Below are 14,618 nucleotides of genomic sequence, written 5' to 3'. Positions count from 1 at the left end.
TTTCGTGAGTTTCTAACAATTATCAACAAGCTCCTAATCATGTGTTAAGCAAATAACTGTCGCCACATGCTTTCTATAATCTAATGCAGGGGTGGTGATCATAAGGCTTGGCTTTGCTTGGAAAAGACTCCAATCTGGCTCACTGCATGGCTTTGGAAAAATAGTTAATAGAAAATCAAATGATGGAAAGTTCATGTTTTTTTCACTACCTACCATAGAAAAAATATTTGTGAATGATTTTACAAGGTAATCTGGGCAACCAGAACCTTTTCTACAATTGTACACATTTATTTCTTACAATGAAAACCCAAAAAGTCGTGCTGGCATATTTCTTTCATTTACTATAGCTGCTTTGGTTTTTTTTTTTTTTTAAACATGTAGAAACACAGATGCAAGGTTAAAATTGTCCCTTTTCTTATATTAACCTCCTAGGACCTGGCGTCCACAAATGTTGACATCACACTTTGGGTTATTTAGACCAAAATACTCAATTTTGCTGTACAAGGGCCTGATATCCACTTACGAGGACATTATACTGCTACTGTTCTAGCAAAATTTTAAACGAATATCCTCATATGTGGCTCTTATTTTTGTTAGAAACAAAAATTGGGCAAAAAAAAAAATCTGCTTCTTTGTTTTTACATTCATCAGGACCCAATCAGCCCAAATATCAAATAGAAATTAAAAATGCATGCCGGGAAGAGTTCGGGTCTTAGGAGGTTAAAACATTTCAGAGACTAAATGAGCAGTTAAACCTCTTTACACTGACAAAGAGGAGAGTTTGACTTTGAGACAACAGTTGTGATTTGCCACTTTATATATGACTGACTTGAACTGGAACGGTCCACTTTAAATGCAAAATGAGTTTGACGTCCCTGATCTACAGGCTTTTATTGCACAGTATGTAGTGGCAGCATGTGCGTCACTGGTGGAACATTGACACTAGTGTCATTTCCCCCATAGGAACCATGTAGGTTAGGTGTACTGTTTATGGACAAGTGGATCCATAGTGTAACGCTTTACACGTTTGCCTAACGACAAGCAATTTCACAGATTTGAGCCCAGAAGGAGACAAATGCTTTTGGATTTTTCATAGGAAACTACTTAATACGATAAATTATAAAATCTGAACAATTTAAAATGCTTTAGTCCATCCATTCATTTCTTTCTAAATCTCTAAAAACAGAGACCAAGGATGAATCAGGAAATATTTCTCAGTTGTGCTTTTATTAATTCAACCTGACAAAAGCAAGTACAAACATTTTTTTTACCAAACCATATCAAAGACTTTATACAAACTCCCTTTAAATAACTGTTTTTGTACTCAAAGTATTTTTGAGCTGATCAGTTTTTTCTATTAACAGCAGAAGGAAGTCAACAGCTCTTAAAAAACTATCAAGCTCTAAGAAGCAAGCGTTAACATACATAAATCTTTGGTAGTGGCAGTCCTTTTCTTGCAGCCCTTTAAATCACAGCTTTGTAGTCAACATAAATCATTAAAGACAATCCCTGGGTTGCAAAAAGTTGGGTAAACTAGACAGATGCTGCCTATACTGCTATAGCAGCTTTAAGAGTTTCAGATCCAGTCACAGTGGTTCAGTCCAGTTTCCGCTACAGAAACAGTAGCAAACAGTTTTAAACAAATCTTCAAACAACAGCCTAGCAGGAACAGAAATGTGTCATCTTCATTTATCAGGTCAAATTCATGTTATACACGTGGGTACCAAGTAGTTCAGATGGATGTCATCTGTGTCCAGCAGATTTGTGGTAACTATGAACTAAAGATAATCATCTCGTTTGTTAAAAATTCAATCAAAACAGTTCATTTTCCAGTCTGCTCAATGAAGAAGTAATACATTAAAGTTTGCCAGGTGCCAAATGTGGCTATGTTCAGGTTTGAATTTTATATGTTTTGTAATCAGCTAGCAACAATTCATTAGAGTCTAAAATCCAAGACCTTTATGAAGACACGAGTCTTATAAAGAGAAACAAAGACCAAAATGTCAGTTCAGCAGTTCAGATCATGGCTAAATCCACGCCTCATATTTAAGACTGGGAGGGCAGCACCAAGCCAAAGTGTAGCACCAACAAACCGTCCTGGAGGAAAGACAAACAAAAGCAAAGTGATTACTCACAGGATGATAACCCCCAGCCTTCTGTAAAACTTCCAATGTTATTACAGGTTAGTCCTACTACGTGCTTTTCTGGTTCTAACCTGTAGTGCATCTTCGCCCACAAAGTTCTGTACTTCTTTGAGTGACTGGTAGTGATCTAGGAGGTGATCTCCACAAACCACATCTACCTGCCGGACACACACAGACAGCATTACAGACCATCACAGTGATTCCAAGCGAGAACATTTGGGTAAAAATCAAGGCATTCAATCCAGACCCCCAAGCTGAGGTACAAAATTCTGGATTCGCAGTTTGTAACAGATCCTGACAAAGAAAAAGACCTTCAGGAGGAGTGTGGCCATATTTATCAGGAGGAAAGGTAAAGTCTTTAATTTCAAGAAATCTGTACCAACTGTTAAACACGATGGCGAAAACAGCTTCAGTGGTTTAGATCTAAAAAAAAAGTTCAGGAAGCCTTGAGAAGGCTGAAGTTGGGACCTCAAACCTACTCACAATACAAAGCCTGTATATAAGTCCCAGCTGTGCTAGCAAAGCAAGCATTTTAATACAAATCCACAAATCCTGCGCAGAAGACAGGTCAAACATCCTACCAGTTATCTTACCACAAGTATAATTTGGACACTTCTCAGTAAACGCAAAATAAAGAAAACTTTGCATCAAATTCATGAGTTTTTCCCCCCCTCAAAGACATAAACATACTTCAAAGAAATGATTCTAATAGCGACATCGCCTTGACATTTCTCAGTGTGTAAACTTTGGAAGCAGGACGTAGACACCTGGCAGTTATAAATTAAAGCGCAACAAGATGTAAAAGCTAAGGTTGAACCTCAGATTGTTGGAACATCTCCTTCATTAAAAAGTGACCTGCAGGTTTGTCCAGACAGGAAACCTTAGTGTCACACCGAGACCAGGAAATCAGTGTAAGCTGCTAATCCTCTCCCCTGTGTTACGAAATACAAAACGCACAAATACCTTAAAACTCTGATCACACTTAATGTTTCTCTTCTGGAAATGAGGACAATTCTGATATTAAGTTTATATATTTGCAGCACAAATCATCTCCTACTGCAGGTTCACTACTCTGAGACAGAAATATGGTATCACTGTTCTAATAACTAGACTCTAATCAGATTACAGTTGTATTTAAGGACTCTCTGTTGTCCTTTAGAAGCCGGCAGCCTGCTGAGTTTTGACCTGAGCTGCTGAGTCGTCAATGTTCAGCTTGTATTCCCTGACGTGTACACGTGCACTCCTCATTCCTCTTATATTTTGATGTCTGGATAACTTTTCCACTTGTCTCCCATCAAGATGAACCGTTGGGAAGTTCTCATCAGCCAGTGAAACTGAAGAAGCCTCATAGAAGAAATGGGAAACATCCTCCAGACAATCCTGATAAACACTCAATAATTCTCATCATACGGCTTTTAGCAGAGCTCAGACAGACAATGTGTGATGGTAGTTACCGGGTTACAACAAGGACCCTACAGCGCCACCAGACACCACTCCTCTCTCTTGCTTGGGCATTGTTTACCTGTGCTCAGTTTTCAATGTTCTCCAATGAGTTTCTGTATTTTAAACTACTCGACTGGTCTTCTCTCTTGTTTAATCCACAATGTATGAGTATAACATTATACATGTTATACTCATGTATAACAAACAAACGTATAACAAATGAGTCACCCTCGACATCCCTACTTACTATCAAGATATGCAGAAATGCATCTCTTGCCCCACTGCAGCTAATAAAGGGTCCGGTGAGTTTATGTCAACCAAATATCATTAAAATAAACTGCAGGAACAAATCAGAGCGTTAAAAAGCCTTAATGCTGTAACATTCCTGGAGTGCAGGTTTCCATGCAAAACAAACCGATTCAATGTGCATCATCCTCCACAGGTGTATGCTGCCCTGAAGTGTGCAAAATGATTGAGAATACATTTCTTTATTGGATCATGCATTTCCTGTCTGCACGCCCTTTGACAGCCCTGTGGGCTCATAGATTGTTCCTACTTTAGAATAATATCCACACACTTGTTGTTCTCTTTAGTGTAGCGCTAAATTCTATTACTGTCCTGCTTCCAAGTCTGTAAGTGTGCAGTCTTGCACCGAGCTGTAAGCCTGGCAGATTCACCTGGCAAGATGGGCTCAGCTCCATCTTCCTCCTGATGAAGAGCTCCACGTGGCGAACGGTGGCCTCACCTGACACACGGACGTACCGCCTCTCCAACGGCTAAACGGAAAAAACAGAAACTGTATAAGACACATTTATAAAACCAAGACAACATTTTCACCCTCTCAAACTCTGACACCGATTTCTTGTTGTTAAATGTTACACTGAAACTGTAAGTGAGGTACTTTTTGCTCACTGTTTCTTGTAGCCTAGCTATGTCAATGCCCCCTCCCACCCACATAAAACCCCAAACTAATGTTACAGTAAGCAGGCTTGAAGTTAGTGAGGAACGCGCTGCAGCTGCCAGCATTGAGTCCTAAAACACGGGAAAAGATTGAACCATTTAAACTTTGCAGCCTATAGATATATGAGAACCACAAAGGAAAACATGAGACACAACTAGCCTTTAACAGGTCCTGAAATCAACGGCACATAAGTGTTATAATCATCTAAAAGCCTTCATATTAAAGACTTTACCTTGTAGTTGCAGATGCCCTCTTCAGCCCTGAAAACAAAGAAGAGATTCAAGAGATGTTCAAGTTTTTGGCTGTAAAGAAGCTGTCAGTTTGAGACAGTGGAACCACCTGCTGGTATTTCTATGTAACTGCACAATAAACCTGAAAAACCCATGTTTAACTTCATTCATCTCAATCGTTTTTCAAATCAGATCTTTAATGTAGGTCAGATTTGAGTATCTGGATGTCAACTTATCTATAAAACAAAAACATTAAAATCGCGTTCTGCTTGACCTGGCTGCAACTGACGCCGCCACCAGATTTAAGCAGCAGGGCTGAAGCACTGTCCAAATATGACTGAAGCACAGTTCAAACCACCTCCAATTGGTTTGGATTTTTCTAAAAATAGTATTTCATTTATTTTTTGTTTTTTCCCACCAGTACAGCCTTTTTCAATTCAATCAGGGAGCAATCTATAAATCTGCCCCCCAAAAAAGATTTGGACAGAGTGTCTAAAGAAAGCCTTGCGATGTGGAGCCAAAAACTAAAGGCACCCATCCTTTTACGAGTCTCTCATAAAAGCATAAAAAGATCGTCCACCATCCTGCTGACAGCAGTAACTGCTCTAATCAGGAACCACAAAGCAGTGACTGAACTCTCAAAACAAGAGCTAGAAAGACTGACCACAAGTAAATTGATTGGGAACAGTGTTATTCTCACTAATGATTAACAAATAATAAAATAAAAACAAACAACCATACAGTACAAATGTTTACCCAACAAATTCCAGGAGCAGAGACACATCCAGCTCTGGAGGAACGGTAAACACAGACTGAGGAACGTTGTCCTTCTTCTGCCTCTTTGTAACAGCAGGACATGGAGGGGAGACGATCACTGCAAGAGAGGAAGGAGAACCCTCAGCACTGCTGTGCTCCATCTTTACACTTACAGTTCTTGATCTGTAAATCTAAAAAGCATTTTTACTCGTTTCTAGTCTGACATTACTACGTTTAAGGAGTAACACAGGCTGCACAATTATAGCACAGCTCTAAAAATGTCAACCCTTAGCACTCCGTCTATCTTAAAGTAGCCCTTTAACGAATTCAAATCAGGATATGAGAGCTGACAGAGCAAACATCCACAGCAACAGAAATTACAGCGATACATCAAATTTGGATTTTGCATTTCAATCATAAGGCATCAGCAGCAGAAGAGAAAAATGCTTGAAAATGAGCGAGAGGGGGGAGCGCTGAGGCTTCGGGCTTCTCTTGGAAATGTGTCTGTGTTTAACATGACAACCCAGTGCTGTCAAATTATAAGAGAGAAAAGAAGAAGAGCACAGCAGCTCCTCGTTAAACACTAAACTGTCAAAGGTCATGTGGTCAGTTATTACTTTAGCTGGTACTTACATACTGTATATTACAATGTATTGGCCTTACTACACTTCAACAGTTGAAACATGTTACCTGGTTTTGGTACATCCAGTCCTCTCTCTTTGTAAAAGCTGCACATTTGTTCTCTTTCAACTGCATTTTTGGGGGGAGAAAGAGAGAGATCACATTAAAATGTGGACTGGAAAATGCAGCACATCAGTTATGCTTCATATGCCTGCATACTCACGCTCTTCCAAGAAGGGAACCATTTTATAAACTATATCCTGAAGTTGTCTGTCAGGCCTGCAGGGAAACGAGACAGACCTGTGAATCTCATATCTCAATGCATACTCGTATTAAACATGGCTAAAGTTTCCATTGGGGAGGTCAATGCGTGTTCAAGTAGTCCCTGGAAAAAGGCGAGCATCCCTTACAGCATTTTTTCACTAGTACCTACTCAGCTTGAATCGGTTTTAGGGTTTTTCATTAGGTGGTAGCACCTGGTATCAGGTAGAGCAGGGCGAGATGACCAAAAATATTTATCACGATATACATTTGAAAATTTGCGATAACGATATAACTGATGATATAATTGACACTAGACAAAATACTTTACAACTCCACAACTTTATTAGTGCAAAAAAACAAAACAAAACAAAAAAAAAAAACAGCTGTTTTTTTATGTGCATTAAAGTTATATAAAAATGTAACAGTGCAAATTTCTTGCTGACAGTTTAACCAAAAGCCATTTCCAGTGGAAATTGGCCAACATATCCTCAGCATAACCATGTATAATATCCACAAAACTTAAAGAGGTTATACACACACAATACGGTAATATTATGTTGAAGCACAGTACGTATCACTCCGCGAGGCTCCTGCCTACGATAGCCGTAATGCTCCGACAATCCATCAAGCATTGCGGCTTCGTAGCTCAGCAAAGTCGTACTAAAACATTTGACAGATTTTCGAGCGCCGTGTACATAAAATCGTTTCGAGGTCAGTAAACACAACCAGAACTCATACATAAGGTACACGGGATTATAAGGGGCGCTGTCGATATTCAGAAAAATCAAAGGATTGATTTTAAGTGTGCCGTATTTTGCAAGAAAAACACGGTAATAACGACGGCCTGCTAGCATGCGCTACCAAAAATAGTGCTTTGTTGTGTATCTGACGGTCGAAAGCTAAACCAGTTCCACACTGAAGTTGCAGCATTTTTACAAACCACTTCTGCTTCATCCGTTTCATTCAACGATCCGCTTTCGCCCTCATTCTCTGTCGCCGCCATGCTTTTTCCACCATGTGCGTATGAAAACAAAGGCACTGCGCATGTGCGTTTTACCCATTTTCTATCGCGATATTTCTTTTTTTTTTTCGTTGCCCAACATTATACAGGTATTACCGCCAACGGTATGATATGGCCCAGCCCTAGTATCAGGTACCTTTTTAGTGCCTACTCAGCCAGGGTTCCACGTGATTTGAATGTTCTGAAATGTGACATCAAAAGACTGACTGGGTAGCCAGTGGCATCATTCAAGTCATGAGAGCGACTCCATTTTTGGAGACATTTTTGAAACCCGGCTACACAAAAGCCAACACTGTGCTCCCAGAGTCTGATAAAAGTCATAGACAGAGCAGCAGGTATTCCATCACCTCGATGTCCTCCATTGTTGTGTTGTGTTTGTGTTATGTACAAATGACGTAATAAGACTTTTAGCCGCGTTGCTATAACAACCCCATGCACATTTAGGAGGTACTCAATTTTAATGGAAAACAACCAAAACTGAGTTAAGTTGACACTAATGGAAAAGAGACATTAGTTACACGTCTCTAGGCTCAGGCTGCTGGGGTCACTGTGATAGACTAAAGCACTCATTTCTTCTCCACTCCCCTGATTTCAGTCCTGTCCCAAAGTCTTGAGCCACCCTTATTTCATCATATTCTGCTATGAAAATATGAAATCGTTCCATTTTTTAAAAAAAATGTGCACATAATGGTTATTCAGCATATTAAGCACTTTACAGATGGAACTGCATGGCAGATCAGCCTCATACGATACAAGACAAATCAACATGATTGGCTGAAACGCAGCACCAAACCATGACAGGCTGTAAGAACTCACTGCTGTACCTCTCTCCTCACCTGCTCCATACTCTGTACAACCATCTGAACCAAAACTGTCTACTGATAGTACTGATCTGGCATAAAAATCTGCCAAATCACAACATGAAGAGCTACTCTACTACTGACATCTGACCCACGTTAAACTCATGGACTGAACATACACACACCCACAATGGACAACTGTACCCTCAAACACACAATAATAACATGGACTGAACCACCACTCACAACCACCAGCACTTTATATAGCCTCTGTAGAAACTATCTACACCCTCACTTATCTTAACTGCACTACTGTATAGCTCTGTGTAAATAATCATTCTGTACATTCAATAATCTTTAATCCTACAACTGTTTACAACTTGCATAGTTCCCATTTCTGTATAGCTGTATATCTCAGATTTCTGTAAAGTTATTTATTTCATATTCTGTATAGTTTTTCATATTTATATCCTGTTCATAGCCTGTACATAGCTTGTACTCACTACAGCCTTTACATACTTAGTTATAGAATATTCACAACATACTTCATACCGTGTACATTATAACATACCATAATAGACCCATTTCTGTAGTATACTTACATATCTATACTATTGCTAATATATATTGTAATATATCTATATCACTAAAGCACTTCTGGATGGATGCAAACTGCATTTCGTTGCCCTGTACCTGTGCATGTGCAATGACAATAAAGTTGAATTCTATTCTAATTCTAATTCTATTCTACTCGCTGTGCTGACCCCTTTTGAAAAAAAGCACCTGAAAGTTGCTTAGATGATTCCTATATGACCAAAATAGTCAGACTCACCTGATGTTGTAAAGAGGTTGTGTCTGATGGACAACAATGCTGCATGTGGGACACTTGTTGCTGTAGAAGAAGTGCTTCACAATGCAGCTTTTGCAAACTTGGGGAGGAAAGAAAAAGCACAAAAAATACTTTTCAGACATCAAATACCCATTTCTCACATGCCCACAAAAATTTTTAAGTATCATTTAAATAAATCATTTACAATGCAAACTATGCAAACAGACACTGCTTCATATACATATTTCATGTATTTGTGGCAGTTACAAGAGTTTTGCACAGCACTGCATAAATGCTGATACCACCATTATTCCCACCACATTAAATCATTAAACGCAGCAGATAAAGATGTAACTCACATGTGTGCAGACACTCTGTGATGGTGGTGGCATCTATGAGGAACCCACAGCAAAGGGCACAGCGGATGTATGGATAGAACTGATTAAGGGGGAGCGTGGGCTGTGGAAATATAAACAAACCAACGTAAATGATTACATGATTTAAAAAAAAAATCACTATAACCTTATAATTACTTTGCGTCAGCTACTATTTATATTAACGTGTACATTCCGTGTAGTGCATTGTTCTGCTAAGTTCAGTGGGCAGGACAGCTCTTGAACAGTAGATATAACTGTCAGAACAGCATGAAAAGCCGCCTCCATTATGAATAAACAGCAGGAAAAAAAAAACAGGTAAACGCACCTCGTCCTCGGAGTCGCTGTCTGATGCGTTCGCTGACCCTTCATGACTCGTGCGACCTAACGGAGGCGATGACATTCCCGCTTCAAAACCCTTCACTCGTCTCTTTTAGTTACGGCCAAAATGGAAACTTAAACAGCTTCCTCTGGCTAAATTTCAACTTTGCACTAACGAGCGACGTTTTCTTTAAGGCTGGCTAAACTTGTTTTTAAGTTAGCCACGCTCGGCTAGGCGGCTAACGTTAGCTGGCTTATTACATGCAACACCAGAAAAAAAACGCACGTGAAAGCGGCAACCGTCTAGCAGCTAACGTTACTGAAAATGACTAAGTAAAAAACATCCTTCAGACGTACTAATGCCTAAAAGTTACATTTAACATAAAACGATATCACGTCCTAACTTAATGCACTTTGTTGCTTTCTTCATGCTCATATAAACAACTCAATTTCCCTCGCTCGTGTTCGGCGAATGGCGACTACATTACAACTTCCGGTCTGGGTACTTCAAAATAAATGTCATCTGACCCTAGACTTGAGCATAAATTATACATAAAACCTACTATTTTCTTTATCACTAATATATAATTAATATACTGTATTGAATATATAGTGGCTCCCAAGTGTTCTTTAAAGAAACTTTCAACAAACAATTGTATGCCTGTCTTTATGTGTTTAAGTAGCTGCTGTTGTTAGAAAGCAATTGAACCTTCACAGACTCTGACTCGTTAGGCAGGTTGACATGTGCCCGTGAATGACTCTGAAAGTGTTGTACCGAAGGGTTGACTGCGCTGTATGAGATACTTATGGCTCATGGAAATGGACACTTTGTAATGAATCAGTGAAATTCCTGTTAATCCTCCTGCACAGAAATTGGCTGTAATTCAATAGGCGAACAGCAGAGGGTGCTTCTGAGACAGTCTTCAATGAATAGCTAGTAAAGGAGCTGAACGGCTAAACTAATTACCAGAGCTCCATCCACACGAAATAAAGTCCAGGCAATGTAGTGACCAGAGATCATAGATAGAAAGTTAACTATAGGCTGCTGCTTGACTGAAACGTGGCAACAGCCTATTGATTTTGTTTCACTTAATGGCTCTACTCCATCTGAGTTTGTTTACATCTGTCAACCTCGCAACTCCGGGCGGCCTCGCGATAATTCACCACAAGCACTGGAAAGTTCTCCCTGTCACCCTTCCACTCATTTGATAACGTCGCTACTTGGATCTACTCCCACTATTATATGTACTGTGTACCGGCCACCTAAGCCAAATAAGGATCTGATCATAAGTTTATTTCTTTTACTGTAAATACAACAGCCTCAAAAACCTGTACTCCCCGTGACATCACATTTAGGAAAATTAATAATATTAACCCTGCTGATCTTTCATCTGCCATTTATGATTTTCCATTTGTTCACAGCACCTCATCCCCAGATGAACTTGTTTCTCACTATAATGTCAACCTCCACAACCTTCTTAACATATTTGCTCCATTTAAACACCAAACTGTCTCATTTTCCCGTTCAGCACCATGGTTTACTCTTAACCTGCGCCATCGCAAAGCTAAAGGACGCCAAATGGAACATCTGTTCAAGAAAACTGGACTTACCATACACAAAGAAATGTATAACGATCATATCTGCATTGCTTCAGCCAAATCTGCATACTATTCTGGTTCAATCAGCTCTAGTAAAGGTAACTCCAGGTCTCCCTTTTCATTGTTTAGTAAAATTACAAAACCTCCGGACTGATTCCCCTCTCATATAGACTCTGCTGACTTTCGCAACTCTCTTATATAGTTTTTCACTCATAAACTGTGAGGTAGACTTTCTGTTTTCCTCACTGTCTTCCTCCCAGTCATTTTCATTTTTACTCTTCCCTCCATAGCTGATGTATCAAATCTTATTCAAAAATCTAAATCATCCACTTGTCAGCTTGACCCTCTTCCCACTGTGTTAGTTAAAGCTTGTCTTCCCTCACTGGCTCCTCTCATAACTAGTATTATCCACTCTTCCCTTAACACTGGAATTATTCCTCTCTCCCTGAAAACTGCTCCTGTCACTCCAATTCTCAAAAAGCCTGCTGCAGATCCCAATAATTCTGATAACCTTCACCCTATATCAAACCTCCCCTTTATTTTGAAAATCCTTGAGAAAGTTGTTGCCTCCCAGCTTCACTCATACCTCAATGACCATAATCTCTACAAACAATTTCAGTCTGGTTTCCGCCGCATTCATAGTACAAAAACTGCTTTGTTAAAGATTACGAATGACCTTCTGATGGCAGCTGATTCTGGTCTTTTAACCATTCTCATCCTTCTTAATCTTAGTGCGGCATTTGACACAGTTTCTAATAATATCCTCCTGAACAGATTAGCATCCATTGGCATTAGTCACACCTCCCTTGCCTGGTTCACCTCATATCTCTCAGACCACACTCAGTTTATCCAATTTAATTCCTACTCTTCAAGTCTCTATCCTGTTTCTGCTGGTGTGCCCCAGGGTTCAGTATTAGGGCCTCTTTTATTCATTATCTACATGCTCCCTCTTGGCCAAATATTCCAAAAATATAATATAAATTTTCATTGTTATGCTGACGACACCCAGCTCTATATTTCCTCCAAACTTAATTCATCCCTTCCACCTACCTCCCTCTTGAAGTGTCTTATGGAGATCAGATCTTGGTTCTCCTCCAATTTTCTCAAACTTAACAGTTGGCGTGTGTCGTTGGCACAGCCACTACCTTAACCAAATCTCACAGTTTCCCCATTAATATTGAAAATTTCCCCATCCTTCCATCCCCGCAGGTAAAGAGTTTGGGTGTCATACTTGACAGTACTCTCTCATTTCAGCCTCACATTAATTACATAACCCAGTCTGCATACTTTCACTTACGTAACATTAACCGACTTCATCCCTTCCTTACTCCCTGGGATGTTGCCATCCTTGTCCATAGTCTTATTACTTCCCAAATCAATTATTGCAACTCCCTCCTATTTGGTCTCCCCAGGAAGTCCCTCCATAAACTTCAACTTCTTCAGAATTCTGCAGCTCTGGTCATAACTCGTACTCCCTTTAGAGCACAGGTGTCGAACTCCAGGCCTCAAGGGCCGGTGTCCTGGAGGTTTTAGATGTTTCCTTGATCCAACACCGCTGATTTAAATGGCTAAATTACCTCCTCAACATGTCTTGATGTTCTCCAGAGGCCTGGTAATGAACTAATCATGTGATTCAGGTGTGTTGACCCAGGGTGAGATCTAAAACCTGCAGGACACCCCTGATTTAGAGACTATATCACCCCACTTCTTCAACAGCTTCACTGGTTGCCCATAGAAGCCAGGATAAACTTTAAAATATTAGTTCTCACGTTTAAGTGTATTCATAACCTTGCCCCTCATCTCTGTGATCTGCTTCATATCACCACAGTTTTCCGCTCTCTCATCTGCTACACACAGCCTCCTGCGTTAAGTCACCTTTGTTTCCATGGTAACATAGAGATAAGCAGTCCTAATGGAGTTACACGTTGCACTGATATGACCATCACAGTTAAGACATGCTGTTATAGATAAACCAAAGCAGCATTTAGAACAGACCTTACATCAGTGTTAGGGGGCCTTGTGTTAATGTAGCACCTCTCTGAGGAACATGAACCGGAAGGAACCACTGAACAGGAAAGTAAACATCACACGATCAGAAATAAATCTGTAGACTTACAGAAAGTACTCTCAGCTTACTTGGACTTTATCCTGTAATTTTTTAAAAAACAAAACAACAAACAGAGCTCGTCAGCTAATTCACAAGAAAGGTTTTTTCTGTCATTTTATGAAATACCAACAGTAAAAACATATTTTTCTATTTTTTAACGGCTGAGCTCAATGAGCTCTCAAAACAGGAATTGTTTTCAGTTATGTCGTCGTTTACCTGTAGGAAGTGTATTTCAGCAGAGATGGGAACTGATAAGAATTCAACCATCCTGATTCTTTATCAGTTCCCCAGGTTCTCATTGGCTCCACTCTCAGAGTCACCGTCGTCACTAAGCAGTATATCAGGCATTCATGCAAATTAATTGCTTGCTGTGGATGTTGTCTGTGCACATTGGAGCTGTTTCTGCTCTTATCAGTGTTGTTGTTGTTACTAAAAAGTAACGCAGTATGTTAAGTACCAACTCAAGGAGAAAGTAATTCATTACAGTACTCATGACATTACTTTCACACTTCTCCATAAGAGAAGTGAAACACACTGTGTCATAACTAGCATTTAACAAAGTAAACTTATAGGCCATAGGCTAAGCCTACAAAAATCCCAATCCTAATGAGAACACAGATACGATCTTTCTCCTGGTATTTAGATATGAAAACAACAATAAAAACCAGCAAAAAGAGAATTTAAAGTGCCAGCAGCCTCGGTGCGTAGCTGCATATTAAAACGTTGGAAAAAGAAGTTGCAGAATTCAGTTTTCCAAGGACACAAATCATACTGTTCTGACAGCCACCTTTCTGCAAACAACAACAACAAACAAAAGGCATTCCCAGCTGTACTTTGTATGTCTACAGTCAAATATGTGAAAACCACTTTTCTTTTCATGTCATGACTTTAAGTAACAGTAAGGCATTTTTACATTCACGCGTCACTTGAGTCCAGAATTGCTGTTAAATAGTTGAACAAAACTCATCACTCGCCCTGGACGTGTGAGTCCATGTTTTCTATTTCACAACATGAAATATTATTTAGAATATGAATGGGGTCTGAATGCCAAAATTAAGTTAGTTCTGCTGTAAGGTGCAGATTTGCATCATGTTGCTAGGAAACAAACTGGTTTGAATCAAATTTATTTTCAAAGCTGTAACGGTGTC

General features: G+C 39.6%; 1 protein-coding gene across 1 annotated transcript; it reads right to left on the bottom strand.

Annotated features, from left to right (window-relative positions):
- Positions 1-1,210: 1,210 nt before the first annotated feature.
- Positions 1,211-10,260, bottom strand: pcgf6 (polycomb group ring finger 6). Its single transcript, XM_085297631.1, has 10 exons — positions 9,772-10,260; positions 9,429-9,528; positions 9,073-9,169; positions 6,379-6,434; positions 6,225-6,284; positions 5,535-5,652; positions 4,781-4,808; positions 4,265-4,363; positions 2,216-2,302; positions 1,211-2,097 (listed from the first exon to the last, which is right to left on the bottom strand). Exons 1-10 carry the CDS (start codon positions 9,844-9,846, stop codon positions 2,047-2,049), a joined length of 771 nt encoding a protein of 256 aa, XP_085153757.1. The 5' UTR covers positions 9,847-10,260; the 3' UTR covers positions 1,211-2,046.
- Between the last annotated feature and the right edge of the window lie 4,358 nt (positions 10,261-14,618).

Source organism: Mchenga conophoros, linkage group LG13 (genome assembly GCF_057382185.1).
Source record: "Mchenga conophoros isolate Kocher_MC1m ecotype Shallow Benthic linkage group LG13, M_conophoros_male_GT1.1, whole genome shotgun sequence".
NCBI classification, from domain to species: domain Eukaryota; kingdom Metazoa; phylum Chordata; class Actinopteri; order Cichliformes; family Cichlidae; genus Mchenga; species Mchenga conophoros.
The sequence above is the reverse complement of the archived record's forward strand: the minus strand, read 5'-3'. Positions and strand labels throughout refer to the sequence as shown.